General features: G+C 42.5%; 1 protein-coding gene across 17 annotated transcripts in view; it reads left to right on the top strand.

The window, feature by feature from the left end:
* The window catches only part of BAZ2B (bromodomain adjacent to zinc finger domain 2B), a 361,802-nt gene that overhangs the window by 222,793 nt on the left and 117,165 nt on the right, over positions 1-21,844 (top strand). For all 17 annotated transcript variants that reach the window (XM_069733005.1, XM_069733004.1, XM_069733003.1 and 14 more), the window contains one exon: positions 19,038-19,217. In XM_069733005.1, coding sequence (XP_069589106.1) covers positions 19,038-19,217 — 180 coding nt within the window. The remainder of the gene's footprint in view (positions 1-19,037; positions 19,218-21,844) is intronic.

Here is a 21,844-nt window from a genome sequence, read left to right as displayed (position 1 = left end):
GTTGTAGTTTTGATAAAAATCACAGTTTTATCAGCAGAAGATTATCACTAGAACTATGCATAACCCCACCCTCATCACTGATTGGTAGATTTCTTCGGGCGACCAAAAAATGTAAAACATCATTTAGTCACCAGTGTATTTGTACAGAATGAAACGAGAAGTATGAAGGCACGAAGGCACGCCGGGTGTCAGCCGGGAACAGGTGGAACCTGAAAATGATGAGGATTTAATTATATATTTATATGGAGTTATTTAAAGATTAAAGCTGACATCCAGCACACAAGAAACGTGCAGACCGCCTTAGAGGGGGTTCTCCTGGAATATGTAATTATGGATGAAATAACTCGGCATTCGGTGATATACAGTCATGGCCAAAAGTATTCACACCCCTGCAATTCTGTCAGATAATACTCAATTTCTTCCTGAAAATGATTGCAAACACAAATTCTTTGTTATTATTATCTTCATTTAATTTGTCTTAAATGAAAAAAACACAAAAAGAATTGTCCTAAAGCCAAATTGGATATAATTCCACACCAAACATAAAAAAGGGGGCGGACAAAAGTATTGGCACTGTTCGAAAAATCATGTGATGCCTCTCTAATTTGTGTAATTAACAGCACCTGTAACTTACCTGTGGCACCTAACAGGTGTTGGCAATAACTAAATCACACTTGCAGCCAGCTGACATGGATTAAAGTTGACTCAACCTCTGTCCTGTGTCCTTGTGTGTATCACATTGAGCATGGAGAAAAGAAAGAAGACCAAAGAACTGTCTGAGGACTTGAGAAACAAAATTGTGAGGAAGCATCAGCAATCTCAAGGCTACAAGTCCGATCTCCAAAGATCTGAATGTTCCCGTGTCTACCGTGCGCAGTGTCATCAAGAAGTGTAAAGCCCATGGCACTGTGGCTAACCTCCCTAGATGTGGACGGAAAAGAAAAATTGACAAGAGATTTCAATGCAAGATTGTGCGGATGTTGGATAAAGAACCTCGACTAACATCCAAACAAGTTCAAGCTGCCCTGCGGTCCGAGGGTACAACAGTGCCAACCCGTACTATCCGTCGGCGTCTGAATGAAAAGGGACTGTATGGTAGGAGACCCAGGAATACCCCACTTCTTACTCCGAGACATAAAAAAAAGCCAGGCTGGAGTTTGCCAAAACTTACCTGAAAAAGCCTAAAATGTTTTGGAAGAATGTTCTCTGGTCAGATGAGACAAAAGTAGAGCTTTTTGGGCAAAGGCATCAACATAGAGTTTACAGGAGAAAAAAGAGGCATTCAAAGAAAAGAACACGGTCCCTACAGTCAAACATGGCGGAGGTTCCCTGATGTTTTGGGGTTGCTTTGCTGCTTCTGGCACTGGACTGCTTGACCGTGTGCATGGCATTATGAAGTCTGAAGACTACCAACAAATTTTGCAGCATAATGTAGGGCCCAGTGTGAGAAAGCTGGGTCTCCCTCAGAGGTCATGGGTCTTCCAGCAGGACAATGACCCAAAACACACTTCAAAAAGCACTAGAAAGTGGTTTGAGAGAAAGCACTGGAGACTTCTATGGTGGCCAGCAATGAGTCCAGACCTGAATCCCATAGAACACCTGTGGAGAGATCTAGAAATGGCAGTTTGGAGAAGGCGCCCTTCAAATATCAGGGACCTGGAGCAGTTTGCCAAAGAATGGTCTAAAATTCCAGCAGAGCATTGTAAGAAACTCATTGATGGTTACCGGAAGCGGTTGGTCGCAGTTATTTTGGCTAAAGGTTGTGCAACCAAGTATTAGGCTGAGGGTGCCAATACTTTTGTCTGGCCCATTTTTGGAGTTTTGTGTGATATGATCAATGTTTTGCTTTTTGCTTCATTCTCTTTTGTGTTTTTTCATTTAACCTTCGTCCGACTGAGTAGGTACAATTGTAACTATTCTGTTTTAAAATTGCAATAACTTTTTTTTTTTTCGTAAAGCCGTAGAGGGCTGAAATTTCGTGACATCTCTGCAGTTTTGGTCCAGAATATATTGGCCAAATTTCAATAAAATATATATGAAGGTACAATTGTACCTCTGCAGCCTGTTAACGTTGTAAAATTATGCAGCCTGACAAAGGTTAAGACAAATTAAATGAAGATAATACCAAATAATTTGTGTTTGCAATCATTTTCAGGAAGAAACTGAGTATTATCTGACAGAATGGCAGGGGTGTCAATACTTTTGGCCATGACTGTATTTTGATACCAAAGATAACCAGTTGCAGGGATGGGTTAAGAAGAGACCGCGAGTTGCTTTTGTTCCCATCTTTGGTGAACTAATAATACGCATCCTAAAAAAAACTTGTCAACTTTTATGAGTCGATAGTTCAGGTGCAGACGACCGCCTTGTGTTCTCTCATCCAAGAAAATCCGGTCAATTATGCAAATCGCTGTCTGATCAGAGTAAACTATAAACAGAGTGTGAGCATGGTGTGATCCCTTCTCTCTTGGATGAGGAAAAGACCAATAAAATCTGTTGTCAGTCCATGGAAACCAGACTACACTCAGACGTCATCCGAGTGCAGTCCAAATGCTTTCCACAAACCCATAGACTTGCATGGCCGAGTGCAATGTGAATATCAGATCAAACTTGGACGTGCAGCAATATTTTTCCTCGGAAATACTTGATTTGAGGAAAAGCTCTGACATGTGTACAGCTTCATAGTTTTGTCGGATTGCACCCAGATCGGAAATACGGACATGTGCACGAGCCCTAAAGCTGAAAATATTCCCCTAGTCACTCCACCGTTTCACAACCTGTCTATGCCTCTTCCATCTTCTCTTAAAGAAGCTCTCCTCCTCCCATCAAAATTTGTATCCTCTTCATATATTCTATTATTATATAGCACTGTGTGCTTACAATTGCTCATTTTACCTTTCTACCCAGCTATTTCTTCTCTTTTCTATTAGGTCTATGACATCAGGCGATTAAAAACTGACTATCTGAATCCTTCTAAGGGTACCGTCACACAGTGGCACTTTTGTCGCTACGACGGTACGATTCGTGACGTTCCAGCGATATCCATACGATATCGCTGTGTCTGACACGCAGCAGCGATCAGGGATCCTGCTGAGAATCGTACATCGTAGCAGATCATTTGGAACTTTCTTTCGTCGTTGGATCTCCCGCTGTCATCGCTAGATCGGTGTGTGTGACACCGATCTAGCGATGCGTTCGCTTATAACCAGGGTAAACATCGGGTTACTAAGCGCAGGGCCGCGCTTAGTAACCCGATGTTTACCCTGGTTACCAGCGTAAATGTAAAAAAAAAAAAAAAACAGTACATACTTACATTCCGGTGTCCGTCAGGTCCCTTGCCGTCTGCTTCCCGCACTCACTGACTGCCGGCCGTAAAGTGAAAGCAGAGCACAGCGGTGACGTCACCGCTGTGCTTTCACTTTACAGCCGGCAGTCAGTGAGTGCGGGAAGCAGACGGCAAGGGACAGACACCGGAATGTAAGTATGTAGTGTTTGTTTGTTTTTTACGCTGGTAACCAGGGTAAACATTGGGTTAGTAAGCGCGGCCCTGCGCTTAGTAACCCGATGTTTACCCTGGTTACCCGGGGACCTTGGCATCGTTGGTCGCTGGAGAGCTGTCTGTGTGACAGCTCTCCAGCGACCACACTACGACTTACCAACGATCACGGCCAGGTCGTATCGCTGGTCGTGATCGTTGGTAAATCGTATAGTGTGACGGTACCCTTAGCTCTATGTAGAAACAGGAGGTCAATTTTCCCTGTATGAGTTGTCACTGCGAAAGACCCTGGCAGGAGAGGAGGAGGGGGTAGCTGGGTCAGGAGGTGAAGAGGGAAATGATAAATGCAGGGACAAGAGACTTCCTGTTTCTACACAGAGCAGAGATAATTCGAACCAACGGCATAGTCCTAATTCGCCTATGCAGCTTGCAGAAGTAACTTTGCCTCTGCAACAAAGGTGAAGCGCAGGGTGACTGACACTGGTCAGATCCAGCGATCCTGTCCACTTCAGAGCAGCGCAAGGAGGTCCTAATGCATAGAGCTTGCAAGAAGCCTGCACGCCTTGCCTAGGTAACCGGCCACTCTCAGGGTATGTGCAAACGTAGAAGTGGTCCACTGCGGATTTTTCCGCATCGGATTTGATAAATCCGCAGTGCAAAAACACTGCTTTTTTACTGCAGATTTATCGAAGATTTACCGCGGATTTTGTGCGGTTTCCACTGCGGTTTTACACCTGCGGTTTTCTATTATGGAGCAGGTGTAAAACCGCTGCGGATTCCGCACAAAGAATTGACATGCTGCGGACTGTAAACCGCTGCGTTTCCGCGCTGATTTTTCCGCAGCATGTGCACTGCGGATTGTGTTTCCCATAGGTTCACATTGTACTGTAAACGCATGGGAAACTGCTGTGGATCCCCAGCAACATCCGCAGCGTGTGAACATAGCCTAAGACTGCAGGGTGGCTGGTAACCTAGAGAATGAGCTGTAAACTATAAGATTAAACATCCCTCTGTTCTTGAGAAGAGAGAGGATTTTTAATTGTTTTTACCAGCAGTTTTAACCATTTAATACCTTGAGACAACCCCAGCATATCGGAGATGTATGGCATATGTTACAAAAAACCCTGTAGACATGATTATATACATTTGTTGGGGTGCATTTACACTGACTGACTATCGTGAATGAGCATTCCTAGTGATGCTCGTTGCCTGATATCTTGCAGTGTAAACAGGCGCCAATTCCTCAACTATGACGATTCTTAGGCTTGGCAGCAGGATGTCGTGTGCAAATGACAGCAATGACAGTCCATGCGTTCAGAAGGATCTAATACTGATCGATCACCCATCACTCTGTGCACACGGGATGTGTGGTCGACCTATGCCGGTTATTAATTGACCCCTGATTTGGCAAAATCGTAGCCAGTCAGCGGTCATTTAACAGCAGCCATTGGTTAGTCCAAGCCCACCTTTACTGCAGTGCTGTGAGGGATGTCTCGAAGAAAGATGGGGATAGGAGAAATAGCTGTCGGATCAACAATCGGCGCATGGCCACCTTAAAGGGGTTGGCCACTGTATTTTTATTTTAACAAATATGTTTGACATGATTTTGTGACACTCCCTAATATACTGTATCAGTATTACAGGTTTTCCTCCTCTTGTTAGAATATCCTTCCTCAAACTGAACAGACCTCTTGTCCATACAATGGCTGCTTGTGGAGGAACATGTGACCAGACCGGTCCATCTGCTTTCCTCGAATTAAAAAGCAGCTTTCTCACTGGGAGTGTTTTTTCATTGGAGGAGGCTGATGGGCAGGTCGGGTCCCATGCTCCTTCATTATTGGCTTTTTTGAGGGTAGGAAAGCTGTGCAATCTCTTTGAAAAGCCGTACTAACAAGTGCAAGAAGCATACTGATCTGGTGTCCGTGGTCCTGTGGTGCGGAGGGGACCGCTGACGCCAGTGCTAATTTCACCTGTATATGCATTCTCGAACCACACATTCAGCTGATATGTATTGCGGTGCAGAGACCTGCCGGCTCCCTGCACTGCAATACACACTGCCAGTCAATCAGAGGCTAGCAGCAGACGTCAGCTTGCCCAGTGATGCGGGGCGCATGGCAGTGACGTCATGCCTTCACGCCGAAGTCAGCTACCAGCTTCTGTGACGGCTATAGAGGAGGATGCCGCGCATCCTGGGAGTGGGGGAAGGTAAGCATAATTGTTTGTTTCTTTTTAAAATGTGCTGAAGAAGACCAGAAATAGGCCAGAATGGAGAGCATTATACCCATTATACCAGAAAGGGGCCCAGAATGGGGGCATTATACCAGTAAGGGGCCCAGGTAGGGGACATTATCCCAGGAAGGAACCTGTCATGACTGCACCCGCCTTGCCTCCCAATACTTATCGCTCCGTTCCGGCGCCGCGGCGTCCAGCTGGTCGAGGGTCCTGGCATGTCTCTCCCGTGCTGTCGGTCTTGCGGCCGGTCTGCGCATGCCCCTTAGGCCGCTCAGCAGCATCTGACTCGGAACTACTGCTGTTCCTATCAGATGATGTCACTGGGTATATCAGGCTGCCCTCCCTTTTGTGGAGGTGCCTGATTATTGTGTGTGTACCCGCTTAGTGTGCTCACGCTTAGGCCTTCTCTGCATATCTACCTGTCTGTCTTATTTGTTAACCCTATCCCTGCTGCAGTCACCTGCAGTCTCTGGTTCTTCCTGCCCCTGGGTTCCTTGCTCCTGCTCTGCCCGGGGCTACCTTGGCCCTGGATTCTACTCTTAGGTCCCTGTCTTCCTCCTGATTCCTTTCCCTGGTGTCTTAGGGGTCCTCCTTCTAGTGTTCTCTGCAGTCCTCCTCTTCTCGGTTTCCTCGTTCAGTATTCCCTGATCCTGCTCAGTCCTCTTAGGTTCCTGTCTCCCTGCTACCTATCTGACGGCTGTCCTGTCTGTCGTATCTTTGTTGGTCCCCTGCTTCCCTACGAGCCGTCCCTCTTGGTACCAGCTGTCTTAGTATCTGACTCCTCTGGGCCTGCCCCTAACGATCCCTGTATAGGGGTCGGGTCCACCAGATTCGCTCACCCGGGGAAGGTTCTGCGCCATGACCCAGAGGGTCTAGTCTTGGAAGTTTGTCTCTCTTAGGCATCACAGAGCCCAAGATCAGGGACATTGTTATAGCATGGGGTCCAGGATGGCGGGCGTTATTAGTGTAAGGGCTCAGAGTGAGGGAAATTATTCTTGGAAGGGACCAGGATGGGTACATTATTCCTAAAAGGGGCCCAGGGTAAGGGACATTATTACCGGAAGGAGCAGGACGTGGGACATTATTACATGAGCGCAAACACGCATGTATTTACAGGATCTAGAACGTTACAAGGGCCCATTCATCTGACCAACATGTAGGTAGGGAACAAGACCTTAATTTCACCTTGGGGCCCATTGGTTTCTAGTTATACCACTGGCTATGCTGTAATACTTATATATTAGTAAGTGGCACAAAATCACATACCCAACGTATTTTTTTTTTATATATAAATAAAGATAAAATGAACAATCCCTTTAAGTCTGACATATGGGTGAGGTGTTTCCTGGTATGATGATGTCTTGCATTGCTCTGGAAGGTTCTTCTCCTTTAAATAACCGCCCCCAGGATGGAGATAATTACCTGCATTGTGGGGGAGGCATGTTATCAGTTCAGTGTAGAAGTCATTTTGCAGACTATTCTGCTTTGTCTAAAGACATTGACATTTTGGTGGAGTAATAAGTGATTGCTTTGTGATCTAAAGCTGATTTCCTCAGCAGGATTGGGAGATAAACCTGATCTGTCTTTTCTGGTACACGTCTTGGCTCACTGTACCGTATTCATCTTTACACCAACAAATAATTTATGAGTTGACAAAGGGGAGATTCTTTCATGCAATGCAGCCAAAGTGACCTCGAATCCTCACTCCGGTACAGCATTTAATGGTCCTGCATTTCGCCGGTAGAAGCGTTTGTAGCAGATGCAGTTCACCTTTAAAGTAACACGAGATTTGTATCCTCTGTGAAAAATTGATGTTTTCTCGTCCTTTAGCTCCTTCAAGTGACTGCATATCAGCTAATTAAGTATACGCGTATGACTAATGATGCCATTTAAATTCTATACACATAAAGATCAAAGCAAACCGGCAACTTATTTGTGACAAATTGTGATAGAGCGGGGGAAATGCTGGAAAATGCAACACAACGTGCAAATTCATTTATTTTTGAGGAATGGGATATCGATGATATCTGAGCGAGGAACCCAATGGTTTACAGACCCTTATTGTGTGTAGTGTATATACAATTGTATATATAATATATATATATAGACATACACATGTACTGTACCTGTGTGCTATGTACATTGGAGACCTCTATTTTAATAATAGAGCGCCTAGAAGAAACGTTTATCGGAATGAATGGACTGTCCATTTAAAGAGAATGTGTCCTACTGTTTATATCAAGAGTATATGTTAAAGTAATGTTATGTAATTGCTATATATGTGTGTGTGTGTGTGTATGTGTATACATGTATGTATGTATGTATATATATATATATATATATATATATATATATATATATATATATATATATATATAATATAATATTTTTTTTCATAAATGAATAATAAGGATAAAAATAAGAAACTTAGCAATTTATATTATCAGAGAAATCTGCTTCTTTCTCCTCTCGGCGTGATCTTCAGTGAATGCAAAGTTTCCCATTATTAACATAGAAAAATAACAGTTGGTGCTCATAAAGTTCTATGGAGAACTGCAACTGTCGTTCCAGGAGAGCACGCGGCAGAATTTCTGTGTCTGTCTCCGACTCCTCCCTCCATAGAATCGTATTATCACCAACTATCACCTCCTATCTCTTGCTTTGCGCCGAGGAGGGGTAACACCCCCAAAACACGTGTCTGCAAACTGAGATTCTGGGTTGGCTTTTATCCTAAGGGTACCGTCACACAGTGCAATTTTGATCGCTACGACGGCACGATTCGTGACGTTCGAGCGATATAGTTACGATCTCGCTGTGTCTGACACGCTCCTGCGATCAGGGACCCCGCTGAGAATCGTACGTCGTAGCAGATCGTTTGAAACTTTCTTTCGTCGTCTAGTGTCCCGCTGTGGCGGCATGATCGCGTGGTGTAACATATATCGTATACGATGGGCGCATAGTAACCAACGGCTTCTACATCGCACATACGTCATGAAATTATCGCTCCAGCGTCGTAGATTGCAAAGTGTGACAGCAGTCTACGACGCTGGAGCGATATTGTTACGATGCTGGAGCGTCACGGATCGTGCCGTTGTAGCGATGAAAATTGTACTGTGTGACGGTACCCTTAGTCATGCGACAAGGCTCTTTTAAAAGGTCAATATTGACTTATAGGATCCATACTTCCAATAGTTGTCCCTAGGGTTCAAGTCCTCTTCCTCAATTTGCATACTCCTATCTTAGTAATAGGAAAATCTGTCTTCACTGAATATAGAGATTTTACACATGAATTGAGAGTAAAAGATCAGTCTGGGAGGAGAAAGATTTCTCTGATTAAGATATACAGTATTGCAAACTTGTTTATTTTCCTATGTACTATTGATTTATCACATACAAATTAAAACAATTATTATGATGTTACTATTTAAATAAAATAAAAAAAAATATTTTTATTTTTCAAATTAATATCATTATTGAAATAAATAAAAACACGCAATTATCACACAAGCTATTAGGCCTAATATTAGAATCCTAATTCTTGCTGGGCAAATGGACATTAGCAGCAATGGACTGACCCAGATCCTACTGCATTTTAATGAAGTATTTAATGAGCATTGTGTCACTGTGCAGTGAGGGAGAATAGGTGAGCTGTGATCATCCCCTACTGTGAATGCTGGGACCTATCTGTACATGGATAACAGACCATCCAAAGGAATCCAGCATCATTTTTATTACATTTCCCCCTTTTCACATGTAAAGCGCCATGGAATAAATGGTTCTTCTCTCACTATTGAGTGTTTGCTGCATTTCTTTTATGCAAGTTCCACCATATTTAGTGATTTTTTTTTTTTTTGTGCAGATGTGATTCTTCGTTTTTTATGATTTTTTTTAATAGTACAGAAAAGCTTTGATTCTGCGCTTAAAAATGCAATGTTATTTTATTTTTTTTACATGCGTTTTTTCAAGCTCCACATAGAAGCCTATAGAGAAAAAAATATCATAACCACAGTGTACAGCAGCGTCTTTGGATGCCCCGAGGGTGGAGATTTCATGAAATCACATCCACTTTGCTTGGACATTTAGACCGTGGTCACATGTAGCCCAAAGCTGAGTATTTTTTTATGCTTTTTTTTTTTTTGCACAGAAATTCTGCTGTGTTGAACTGTCAAAGCAAAGTGGGTGTGATGTCATGAAAACTGCGCCCGCTGTGCTCCCAAGGACGCTGCTGAACTGTGCGGTTTTGGCGCTTCCCCCCCCCCCCCGCTCTCTTGTCTTTTAAGTGGAGCCTAGAAAAAAAAACTGCAGATACTTTTTTAAGTGCAGAATTAAAACTTTTCTGTACTATAAAAAAAAAACACATTAAAAATGCGGCTTCACACCTGCACCAGAAATGCATCAAATAAGGGGGAGAAGGCATGTAGATTGTAAGCTCTCACAGGCAGGATCGTCTTATTTTACTTTAATTATCGTATTACTTTGAATGTTGTTTCTTATGACTTGTATATGAACTGTTAAACTGCAAAGTGCTGCGGAATATGTTGGCGTTATATAAATAAAGATTATTATTATTATAATTATAAGAAATGCAGCAAAGATGCAATAATCGGAGTAGATTGTTGTTGAGTAGTTTGGTGCGGACACTTACAGAACTGGGCACTGCATTCAGGGATCTTCTGCGCAGGCGCCAGCGACCACCGCCCCAGTGACCTCCAGTGTGCGCAGCGATAAGGTGCTCTCCCCACTTCCTCTCTGTCATCGCCATGTACACATGGTTCCTAGAGATGATTGTGCAGGGAGGAAGTGGGGAGAGCATATTATTGTCCATGATTTAGGTACGGGGCTATGTGGTCAGTTTATGGTACCCAACAAAATAAGGTAAACAGGATTGTGGCTTTTCCAGCAAACAATCCAATTCTTCTTCTGCAATATTAGCCTTGTGCTATTTTTGTAAGCCCTTTCTATACACCCAGTCATCTCAGATTATGATGCCATGCATTATAAAGGTTGGTCATATTCAGCAATCAGATGATTGCCGGTGAATGAGCTTCAGTCCCTCATTACAGTAATTTTACCTGCTTTTTTAAATTGCCATCTTTACACAAGCGCAGACTTTTATATTGTGGCCACATGAAACTAGGAAGCTGTTTATTCATCTGTGTGAGGAAGTGCTCAGGGTGTGTACATCACCGCACCTCTGTGAGAATAAAACACAGCATATAATCGCTCGGATTAAAACATAGTTCTGTAATGAACGTGAATCTGGGAAGTTGCACAACAAGGTTCGCTTTCATTCTGAACCTGTGTGACGCTTCATATATCCCAGACAAGGCCTAATTACAGGAGCGTTACATTTATATGAATAAGTGTTTGTCTCATGTCACTAAGTAAAAAAGTTACCAAGTACAATCACATCTTACCTGTTAGACGCTAACATATATAGGGGTCAATGTGGGGGCTCATACTGTATATAGGGGCTATGTGGGGGCTCATACTGTGTATAGGAGGCTATATGAGGGCTCATACTGTATATAGGGGCTATATGAGGGCTCATACTGTATATAGGGGCTATATGAGGGCTCATACTGTATATAGGGGGCTATGTGAGGGCTCAGACTACATATAGAAGGCTATAGGAGGGCTCATACTGTATATAGAGGGACTGTGAGCAGGCTCATACTGTATATAGGAGGCTATATGAGGGCTTATACTGTATTTTGGGGGCTATGTGAGGGCTCAGACTGTATATAGGAGGCTATGTGAGGGCTCATACTATATATAGGGGGTCACATACTGTATATAAGGGGTATGTGGGGATTCTATGTATATAAAGGGGCTATGTATTAATAATGTGACAGCTCTTACTGTATGTAGGAGGCTCACACCGCATATAGGAGGCTATGTGAGGGCTCATACTGTATATAGAGGGACTGTGAGGGTTCACTGTATACATGGATCTGTGTGGGGGTTATACTCTATATGGGGGACTGTGTGCAGGCTCATACTGTATGTAGGAGGCTATGTGAGGGCTCATACTGTATATAGAGGGACTGTGAGGGTTTACTGTATACAGGGAACTGTGTGGGGGTTATTCTGTATACATACATACTGTATACATACTGTATACAAGGGGTATGTGGGGACTCTGTATATAAAGGGGATATTTGACAGCTGATACTGTATGTAGGAGGCTCTGAAAATGAGCATGAAAATGAAGGTATCCTGCTCAGGAAACTGAGGACTAAGAACACTATACGTGTTTGAAACGCGTCCAGTTACTCAAGACATTCCTTCCTTCAGTATGCATCGGTTTGTCAAGCAGCTTATTTTTTAACTTGTCCAAATAAAGACTTTTTGATTTTATTTCTTGAGCTGGATACCTTCATTTTTATGCACAAGTACCTGGCATCAAGCAGAGACGTTTCCATGCTCGGATTAAAATTCTCATAGGCTGTGAGAATACCATCACAAGGGTGAGCTGAATTATTTCCTTTTTTCTATGTAGGAGGCTCACACTGTATATAGGAGGCTATGTGAGGGCCCATACTGTATATAGGGGGTCATACTGTTTATAAGGGGTATGTGGGGACTCTGTAAATAAAGGGGCTATGTGACAGCTCACACTGTATATAGGAGGCTATGTGAGGGCCCATACTGTATATAGGGGGTCATACTGTTTATAAGGGGTATGTGGGGACTCTGTATATAAAGGGGCTATGTGACAGCTCACACTGTATATAGGAGGCTATGTGAGGGCCCATACTGTATATAGGGGGTCATACTGTATATAAGGGGTATGTGGAGACTCTGTATATAAAGGGGCTATGTGACAGCTCACACTGTATATAGGAGGCTATATGAGGGCCCATACTGTATATAGGGGGTCATACTGTATATAAGGGGTATGTGGGGACTCTGTATATAAAGGGGCTATGTGACAGCTCACACTGTATATAGGAGGCTATGTGAGGGCCCATACTGTATATAGGGGGTCATACTGTATATAAGGGGTATGTGGGGACTCTGTATATAAAGGGGCTATGTGACAGCTCACACTGTATATAGGAGGCTATGTGAGGGCCCATACTGTATATAGGGGGTCATACTGTATATAAGGGGTATGTGGGGACTCTGTATATAAAGGGGCTATGTGACAGCTCACACTGTATATAGGAGGCTATGTGAGGGCTCATACTGTATATAGGGGGTCATACTGTATATAAGGGGTATGTGGGGACTCTGTATATAAAGGGGCTATGTGACAGCTCACACTGTATATAGGAGGCTATGTGAGGGCTCATACTGTATATAGAGCTGTTCCAACTTAAGGCTCCTATACTCATTAGACTAATGTTGGCCGAACCCACCAATATCGATGGGTTCAGCTGACGAACTAATGTGTATGGAGGTGACGGCTGACTGATGGTCGGGAGAGATATTGATCGTGCATGATACATTTCAGACTTTTAAGTGCATTATTCTCCTGAAGATAAGCCACCGGCTGACATGTGAACCAGCAGCTCTTATAGAGAACACAACGAGCAATCCTGTGTATGGAAGAGTCGGCTGCGCGTTCTATCGGTCAACAGTCCTCTAAAGATGCAGTCAGACGACCGGCCGGCGACTCTCACCACCCAAATATGACAACTGCACAGAAGTACATGAAGCTGTCACGCTCGAGTTGGGACAGCTGCCGGCCAGTCCGTGCGCTGTGTTCCAACCTCGGTCAGATTTATACGGCCGTCTGACTATGGCGTAATATTTGTGGTCGGCTTTACCTTTGTTCAGCTGAAGACTGTGCTGCATTACCAGATAAGAACTATTGGGTGGCACTGAAATTTTTTTTTATCTTGTTTCCCCCCATTACTTATTACTGTTTACCTACAGTCTTAAAGGAGTTGTTCACGGATTATATATTGTTGACCTATCCCTTTGTATACATTATCCATATCAGATGGGTGGGAGTCCGACACCTGGCGCCCCCATTGACCAGAAGTTTATATGGTCAGATATGCAAGGTATACAAAGCTGTGCGGCTCCGTACACTGTGTAGTAGTTGTTATTGGGGGGCTGCAGCTCAGCTCCCACTCACTTCATTAGGGCTGCAAACAGCTAATCAGTAGGGGCTTCCAGATGTTGGTAGTAACCAGGTGTTGAATCCCCCAATCTTATATGGATGACCTATCTGAAGTATTGCACAACCCCCTTAAGGGATATCACAAAATTACATGGCACGATATAGATGGACTACAGTTTATCACTGCCCTTTCTCAAAATGTGGTTTTTCATTTTTTTTTTCTGGGATTTTATCTGGTATCACAAATTCGCTCAATTTATTATATCTGCAAAATATTCATCAGCCGCCGCCGTTTCAGGTTTTTCAGCGTGGCGTCTCGCTGAATCCGTATTTGTGCCGTGCTGTCTTATTGTTCCATTTCCTGGGGATGTTTTATCTGTTTTGCAAACTATAAATTATAGCAGGAGAGAGAGCTTTGCAGGAATACAGCTAAGAAGAAAGCTAATTGCTAGGAAAGTTAAGTAGGTATTTTCTTTGTCACCATAAATGTATAACTAGCATTATCTGTAATACTCTGTACCGTGGGCAGATGGACACAAGTATTAAGAGTCCACGGTATAATTAGTCTTGTTGTTTTGGAAGGATTCAGCCTAGGTAAAGACCTCTGTCTAGACGAGCCATAAAAGCCGCTGTGAAATTAACAGAAAAAGACAAGCAAAAAAAAAAAAAACAGAAGGAAAATGGATTTTTGTCTTTAGCCATTTCTAATTTTTGCATGGTGGGTGGGAGACCTGGAACAGACTTTGCTTTGGGGTCTAAAGAACTACAAATCCGGGAACACATTTGGGGTAACACTTGTTATTCTATCTATTTGGGAAATGAAGCGGCATTCTTTTTAGGCGCGATTCATTCATATTAAAGGGGATTTGACAGGACCATGTAACATTTTAAATTAGTGGTACAGCTGTGCGGCTCCTAGGGCAACAATAAAAATTATACCGATTTTGTAGTAATCTGATGTGCCAACGCTGAGAAATCAAGCTTTGAAGCTACATGCAAATTAATCTGGATGTGCATTGAGGCGTGTCAATGTGCATAGAGTGCACTGACACGCCCCCAATGCACTTGCAGGCTAATTTGCATGTGGATTAAATGGCTGATTTCCCAGTGCTGGCACATCAGATTTCTATAAAGTGGGTATCATTTTTGTTGTTGCACTAGGACCCATACAGCTGGACCCTTAGTTTCAGTAGTAAAATTGTCTTGACAAGTTCTTTTTAAGAGAACCTCCGCTTTATTCATTTTCTATTGGGCTGGTGGAGAGCTGTATTTGTTTTTTTCGTTTCCAGCAGTCCAAACAATGAATAGAGTGGAGGTCGAAAATGTGTACTCCCACCACTCTGGGGCTCAGCAGAGACCAGTTCTCGGGATTCCTGGTCAGACCCCCAATAATCAACATGTTATCCCCTATCACATGGATGAAGGGAAAATTTTACAATTTTGTGAAGTCTCTTTTAGGCTCTTTAAGCGCTGGGGGGAACTACAGGTCCCAGCATGCTAGTTTCTATTTGTAGGTCACCATGAGGTTTATGGCAATTCCACGGGAGCAGAAAATTCATAGTTTTCCATAAAACTGCATAAGGAATATAAAATGAAATATAAGTTGCCTACAGCTCTTCTTCAGCAGCTAACCTGCTCCTTTCAGCATGCCGTGCAAGCATTTTACTTTAGCATTTTAGACAATGAGCTTCAATTCCCAGCATGCTTATCTGGCATATTATATAATAAACTATAACCTCAGCACACTTGGCGCGCATTCAAGACGATGAATGTTTAATCCTATTAAATCTGCAGATTACAAGCCTGTTTTCTTTAAGCATTGTATACCTATTTTCTAATATTGCGGAAAGTCTTTCTACGTGTAGTGTCTGTAACGTTGAGCGTACATATAGACGATGCAATCTTCTTGTGCTTTTATTTGCCGTGTCTATTGCAAAACTTTGGAAAAGTCCTGTTTTTTGTTTTTTTTTGTAATCTTCCAGCGAAAATCGCTGCATTTTGTCTTGTAATAAGTGGCTGCCAAAGTAATAGAAAAAAAAACTAATATCACATCTAAATTTATATATATTGTAGTGCAGCAGGGTTGGTGAAGTGTAACAGACAGGCAGTGACCCAGGAAAGTTCAAAACGTGTTTTAATGTCCAGAACTCAAATTAAACAGTACACGGTATACTCTGGATCACAATCGGGAATCAAGACAGTCCATATCCAAGACCGGTTGCTGTGGGCGACTGCACCACCGTGCTACACTGAGGGGTGCCAGGCCTTTTGGTTTCGCTTGGCTCTGTGTTTTCACACTGGCTGAGCTTTGCAGAGCTCCCTGCTCAGCAAGTTTGCAAACCAAGACTGACACACCCAACCCTTTTCTGTAGGGTTTTTAAATGGAATCTTTGGCCATGGACCACTTGTAAGACCCGGTTTGGAGGGAGTCAACTGCTCCACTACCATCCTACAAAACCTGTATACCAAGCCAACATCCACAAATTGTACTGCTAATCCAAGGATCAGCATATAGGGATGCAAGGACGCATTAAGAAGGTTAAGTGCAAAGCTAATGAAAATCATATCTTGAAAAGCACCAACGAAAACCAAAGTACTTAAAGTAAAAAACTTTATTGAGAGGGGTAGGGTGGTATTTTGGAAATATGTGAACCTGTTTATTCTGACAAAACTATTTTTGTCTGTTGATTTGAATTTTGTTAATAAAAAATTGGCTTACTCAAAAACAAAAGAGATAACAATAAAACATGGTTTAAATACATGAAAAATAGCAGGGAAATGACAGTGGTAAACCAATTGATGGAACCACGGTTAACATACAGGTAAAAAGAACCACAGGCCAAATAAGTAATTGTAAGCATGTAAGTCTGCTCAAAAGTGCAAGTGCATTGTGCTAAAAGGTATGCCAGTGTAGGTAGTTTATATGAAAAGTATATCCAAAGGTAGATCTACACTGGGAGCACAGGAAAGATCCCTAGAGGCTGACCGCCACAATAGGAGAAAAAGGTGCAGAGCAAAGACCGTGAAGGTAAAATACATATATGCCCGAGGGATTACCTGAAGAACTGTGGTGCCACGCGTTTCGGCGTAGTGCCTTCTTCTTCTGATTTCGCTTTTGTCCTGATGAAGAGGTTGTGTGCTGTCCTCCAAACGCGTTGACCTATAAAACCTGTTAAATAAAGTTTTGAAAGTATACCGTCTGGCCGCCTATATCCATCAGCAGGGCAACAAGGTGACACTTTACCCAGATTATTTGCTTCTCAGTCCTTATGGACCTGTGTCCTGCAGCAGCTGATCCATGTGCTGCACATGTTGCTTAAGTGTAACTCTACCAAGTGAGCATATTCCCTTTCTCTGTACCAAACTGTTAACCAGGTAAGACCCTATCGCGATTTTTTTGTTCTCCCATTCTACACACCCTCAAAGTTACAGATTACACATTTCCATGTATTTTAGCCAAAATATATATTTTCATCTTTTTCATTTAGTATTTAGTAGCACCCCCTTTTACAAGTAGCATAGCATGTTAACGCTTTTATGCCAGACAAGTGTCTTTCAATTCCTGTTTTGAGGGATTTTCATCCATTTTTCCTAGGAAAATTCTTCCAATTCTGTGAGATGCCTGGGTCGTCTTACATACTCTTCTATTTTGAGGTCTAGCCACAGATTTTCAATGATGTTCAGATTGAGGGACTGTGAGGGCCCTTGTATAAGCTTCAGCTTGCACCTTTGCAACTATGGTGGATTTTGACGTGTGTTTAGGATCATTATCCGTTTGTAGAAGCCATCCTCTTTTTCACAGATGGTGCTATGTTTGCATCAAGAATTTGTTGAAATTTCATTGAATCCATTCTTCCCTCTACCCGTGAAATGTTTCCGGTGCCATTGGCTGCAACACAACCCCAATGCATGATTGATCTACATGTTTATCTACATATACATGTTTATTACTTCCCGTGAATGTCAAGAATATTGACCGTTCCCTATATAACAGCTCTATATCTGCAGATATTATGTAGGATATTATTATCAATATCGTACAGAAAGAATTCCATTCAATCATTACTATCTGGCTAAGTTCATATACCATATTTTCGTTTTGACTGCTGTCCATAGAAAAAACTAACTAACATTACTCAATTGGACTTTTCAGGTGACCGTTTTTTACATGGACGCGTAAAATAAAATTGTATCATGCACTATTCTTCTCCGTCACCTAATCATGGCTGTGTGAAAAAAATCAGATTCCATCTGTATCAACCATATAGCATCCGATATTTTCAAACGTATTCGCAAAAGTAAAAACCGTTTCCAATGTTAATTATGGAAATATTATTCACTGCTGATGTAAAAAAAAAACGGATGTCATGCAGATCACAATACAGATGAAAAATCATCTTTTTTTTTTCTTCTAAATGAAAATTGTACGATTGTTTATATGCTCATTTGGACTTGGCCTCCGTTGATGGTCACTTCATTATATTCCAAAAATGAGATGATATCTCATAAGTTTATGCTTCGGTTTGGATTAGATATGATCAAAAAGATTTGCAGGACCCCGGTCCAGCAGCCATGTTGTTTCTTGGTGGCCGTCAACCACAGCTCTGCAATCCTTAAACCCGGCACCTCCTCTAATTATGGTAGTAGGCCCAGCACAATGTCATACATGTGTCACGCTGCAACAATGGGGCGCTGGGGATTCCGGCAGGTAGGAGGAAGTTTGCAGAGTTATGGTTGGTAGCCACCAACTTTTGAGGAGATGCTGAATCAGGGTCTTGCAAATATTTTTGATCATCTCCAGTTTACATGTAATTTTATCCATAACCTAAATAAATATGACAAAGTATGAATAAATGCAGATTAAAAAAATCCAGCAGGTTCAGTAGTTTTCTGATCAGCCAGAATTTTCTTATACGAACCAATCCCAGTATATTACGGTACTTTCACATTCACTAAATAGCACCTTTTTTTTTTTTCTCCAATTACCATGTGGCCAAAATATGCATGTTTTTATTGCAAGTTTCCCCTACTTTGACGCAAGGTAATTGGCCACGTGGCAAAAATCTGATACCATTTGACTCATTTGATGGTATACCAAAGGCCATTGTTATTACGATACGGGGTTATGAGGACTAAACTCAAGCAGAGGTTCTAATAATTACTGGGACACCCATCTAAAATCTGATTATTTGAGATTCTAATAATTGATGTGTGTATTTATCTCTGCTTTTCTAGGACACTTGTTCAGAGCTTCTGGAGATCAACCGTTCAATCTGTCCAGTGCCTTTCCAATGATCAGCCACCCAGTCTTTGGCCTGCACGCAGCCAGCTCAGGACATTCCGAATTTGGTGGTTTGGGAATGCTTGGTGCACCCACAGCCTTAGCAGCACATCCCCAGTTGTCACCTTTCCCAGGTAAAGACTGAAACGATTTGTCCCATGTTTGCATCAGTTTCCTCCATGTTTTCTGCTTTCCAAAAAAACGCTGGAGCTTCCTGCCTTCCTTTCAGAGTTGGTCCTAGTTAGAGTTTAGCAAAAAGATTTGCAGGACACTGGTTTAGCGGCTACTTTGCTAGTCAATGTCCGCCTGACCAGAACCCTGTGAACCTCCTCCTACCTGCTCAGATCCCCAGTGCCTCATCTGATTAGTATGCCTGGCATGTTGTTGCCATCATTGCGACGTTACACAACCATGACGTTGCTCTAAGGCACTGGAGCTTAGAGGAGGTAGGAGGAGGTTCACTCGGTTTTGATCCAGCGGTCATGGACTACCAAAGTGGCTGCAGGTCCAGGATCCTGCAAACCTTTTTGCTCAACTCTAGCCCCTGTGTATGTCTAACACAGGCCTTTGCTATGAATGGTGACAACCCGAGTACAACGCTGTGGAATATGTTGGTGCAATTTAAGCAACACGCACACACACACACAAAATAAATATTATAGTATATGAACCCTTGATAACCATTCTGATGACCCTCACAGTGCTCTAGTTGAGGTCTAGGTTGTGAATCTTTGGGGATGTTTATGATCTTCCACACCAACCTCCCCTAACAATGTCTTCATGGCCCTTGTGCACTGGGCACAGTCATGAGGAACAGAAAAGGGCCTTCCCCAAACTGTTCCCACAAAGCTGGAAGCTACAATGTCTTGTGCTGAAGCATTAAGATTTTCCTTCACTGGAACTGAAGAGCTGAGGCCGACCCCTGAAAATCAAGCCGACCAAACTATACAGCAGGCACAATTCAGTCAGGGGTAACATTCCCACGCACATCACATGGGAGGGGGGGGGCCTAAGGGGTCACAATATGGAATAATAGGGACTTTGGTCATATGCATTAGACATTATATTTTTGTTTTGTTTTATCTCTTTGATTTACAATTGGTAAATTGTTGCACAATTATAGACCTTTTGAAAAATGGCAAATGGAATTACTGTTATTTTTATGTTTATTCTTCATATCGATTATCTCCATTTGCTTTCTTATTTTCTGTGTCGAAATAAAGTAGTAATAGCATAATGCAAATCCTAATAATGGGTGGAGGCCTGTGCTTCCCCACCGAGCGTAGTTTACCTGCTTAGGCGGCTTTGTAAATCTGCCGTCATAGGAAATGACACAAGGAGTTGGTGCTTTCAGCTCCTGCAGCTCTGATTTTAAATGAGCGCCTACAGAGCAATGCCAGTCACCGCCAGGCAGCCAGACATGAACCTGTTGTGTTCCCGCTGCTCGTTGTCATCATCCCTCTCTTACATGCCCGTCTGGCATGCCAATAAACCTCCAGGCCTATCAATGTACTTTATACATGTATATAAAATGCAACTTGAGAAATTCCTATTTATGTATTTTAACAAAGCAGAATTAACAGTTAAAAAAATCCATATGTTAAAAAACAAACAAAAAACATTTAATGTAATGATATTTGTATAGGCCACCATTGGTGCTCCCACAGATGTTGTCTGGATGGTGATTCCGACCATGCTTGGCAGACTTGTTGCTCGGGGTTTGCTTCTGCAGCATGTGCATGAATTTCTGCAAACCCCAATTTAGAGTATTGAAACATTATCAAATGTTTTTGCAACAAATATGCTGTATGTGAAAGCTAGACATTAACTATTGTAATGGAGACCACATTTTTCATCAAATTACCCAACTATAGGTTGAAATAGCTACAAAAAAAAACAAGTGACCAGTGGGAAATGCTCTCGAAAGGGCTAAAGGGCATTAAAGAAAAGTCGGCCAAACACATTGGTTTCAGCCGACCTCGTACAATATACAGGGGTCTTCCAGCTCTCTATTATCAGTGGATGTTGGGGAGAGAAGGATTGGGTTTGTAGAATTTCAACGAGTGGTCCTTTTGCTCTCCCGGGAAATAAGTTGCCACCTAGAGATACCAGGCAGTCACTTACTGCTCTCATCCTATTGGAAACTCATGAAAGCTTTGTCGTTCATATATATGGGAGCAGTCGGGAAATGAGAAATGAGCGTCTGGTTAAATTGTAGCAGAAGCTATATTACAAAATAATAGCACCAGAGATGGACCGGCCATTTGGGAAGAGTCCCGAGAGACAGCCAAGTTCTCAATACTTGTTAACTTCGAAATTCTGGGTCTCCACAAAACACAAGGCCTTCCTTTGGCCAACGTTTCTAAAAAAGGGACACCCCTTTGCCCAAGGGTCCAGGTTACTCTCCGTAAACCCTTTGGAGCACTGCATATGTTTTCAAATGGAAGTCAATTGCTGCTGACTGTAATACAAAGCCCTCTCTGTTGACCTTCACATAGAAATGCACGCTCACTTAGGTGGAATATGCATATGTTCTCAACGGATAGAGGGGAGTAAGCACTTGCCAAGCACCTCTAGGGTATAGCTCATCTCCAGCTAAAACAAAGGGTTTGGGCTTTAAAATTCAACATGAAGACACAAAAGAGAATAGTAAAACCAAAAACACTCAGTTTGAAAAAATGTTGCAGTAATCCGCAAGTGCTAGTAAAAGATGTAAAAAAACAGGGTATTTGGTTGATACGTTTTTTGCAAAAAATGTATA

The sequence above is a fragment of the Ranitomeya imitator genome, chromosome 7 (assembly GCF_032444005.1).
Source record: "Ranitomeya imitator isolate aRanImi1 chromosome 7, aRanImi1.pri, whole genome shotgun sequence".
NCBI lineage: Eukaryota > Metazoa > Chordata > Amphibia > Anura > Dendrobatidae > Ranitomeya > Ranitomeya imitator.
This window is presented reverse-complemented; position numbering and strand designations above follow the sequence as displayed.